General features: G+C 47.3%; 1 protein-coding gene across 1 annotated transcript in view; it reads right to left on the reverse strand.

Annotated features, from left to right (window-relative positions):
- Nucleotides 1–258: 258 nt before the first annotated feature.
- SPATA31A6 (SPATA31 subfamily A, member 6) overlaps nucleotides 259–1,750 on the reverse strand; it is a 9,010-nt gene continuing 7,518 nt past the window's right edge. The window contains exon 6 of the mRNA XM_006874578.1: nucleotides 259–1,742. Within this exon, the coding sequence (XP_006874640.1) occupies nucleotides 259–1,742 (1,484 nt within the window). The remainder of the gene's footprint in view (nucleotides 1,743–1,750) is intronic.

Consider the following 1,750-nt stretch of genomic DNA (forward strand, 5'->3'; position numbering starts at 1 on the left):
TTAAAACAAAGACATCTGAGCAGGTATAATGAAGGGAACTGGGGGTGGCAGTGAATGTGCCCCACCACTGTTAACCTCCCTCCTAGCTCCCTGTTCCCATCCCTTCTCCAAGCCAAAACAGGCACTCAGGAGCAGACGACGATGACGATGTCTCCTCTCATACACCTCAAACAGAAGTCACAACCCTCTTCAGAGAAAAAAACATGTATTAGAAAATTAGCTTGGCTGGGGGAAGCCATTCACACATAAAAGTACATGCTAATCTGGCATGGACTGAGTATTTTCTTGGTTAGTTTTCATACTAAGGGCAGCTGCCGATGCAGGTTCTAGTTGACCTGAGAAGACACATTCCCGAAGACAGTGCCGTGGGCAGTGATGAGGGCAGCCTGAGGCACCCCTCATCCATGGCTCATGCTGTTGAGAACTGACTGGGGACATGGACTCCCTGGTGGAAAATAACATGGAATGCCTCAAGCAAAGCTGCTTCTCATTACTTAATCTCATTTTCAAGGAATGGCCGTCTCTGTTCTGCTTTTCCCTCATAGAACAACTCTGGCTCTCAGGGGTAGCTTGGTGATCAGAGGCTGTATCATTTATCACTCTTCTGTGCTCTGAGTAGAAAGGAGTCCTGTGGCAACAGGAATACCCACCAACCAAGGCCTGGCTTCCTTGGGTTTCCTCTTCCTGTTGACTTAATTTTGACTCATCAAGTCTGTCCTGAAATGCCATTTTCTCCTCTAGAATTTGGCCAACAGTTGTCATGAGCTCCTGAGCCTCAGTAGTCCCCCTGTCAGTAAAGATCAATCTGCTTTTGACTGTCCCGTGACTCTGAGAAGAGGCTGGCACAGACTTTGCTTTTTGTAGAAGATCATCCTGCCCTTTATCTTTATGGTCAGGGAAAATCCACTGAAGAAAGTCCTTCATCCTTTTTCTGAAATGGTTTTCTGGAGGAGCCTGTTCCTTCTCTGGTGGGAGCTCAGAGGACATGATTCCCATGTCGTCTTCTTTTCCTTTGGCCTGGGAAAGCTGACTTATCCCACTAACTTGGGAGACCTCCAATCCTGCCAACCTTTCTTTACATTCTCCTGGTTTGGGCCTTCTATATTCTTTTTGGTTGTCACTGCCGGTAAATATCTTGCTCTGGCTCTTCCAGGAGTCCTGAAGGCATGGGATCTTGGACTCTTCCTCCTGCCTCAGGGCAATCCTTTTGTCTGCCTTGATGTCATACAGTACCTGGGAAACTGGCAAGTTCCCACTGGACATACTCTGGGGACGTGATTGAGAGATCTGACAAACCAAGTTATCTGCAGCGAGGAGAACCTCACTGGCATAGTCTTGCAGAGGCATTTCTGTGGGACAGCATTGAGACTGGTTCTCTGGCTTTGACTCCATTTTGAACTCAAATTCACTAACCGCCTGTGATTTCAAACAAGCGTCTCCTGGACCTTGAACAGACATTCTAGGAGCTAGGGGCCTTTTACTGGTCCTTGAAGCCCCTAAGCCCGTCAGATCCACATTTATGTTTTGAGATTTTGCTAGTACACTGGTTCTCAAGATGTCTCTGTCCTGTAGTACAGAGGACTTCTTAGCTACTAATGAGCCTCTGGTTTCTTCAGCCCTTGAAGATAGGGATTCAAAGGCCTTCTTTAACATTGCTACACTAGGGCGACAACCTTCTGAGGTACATCGCAAAATTTCTTCCTTTGGGTCCTTCCTGGTCATTGACTGACTTGCAGTAGGTTCTAGCCTG

The sequence above is a fragment of the Chrysochloris asiatica genome, unplaced genomic scaffold (assembly GCF_000296735.1).
Source record: "Chrysochloris asiatica unplaced genomic scaffold, ChrAsi1.0 scaffold00287, whole genome shotgun sequence".
Taxonomy (NCBI): domain Eukaryota; kingdom Metazoa; phylum Chordata; class Mammalia; order Afrosoricida; family Chrysochloridae; genus Chrysochloris; species Chrysochloris asiatica.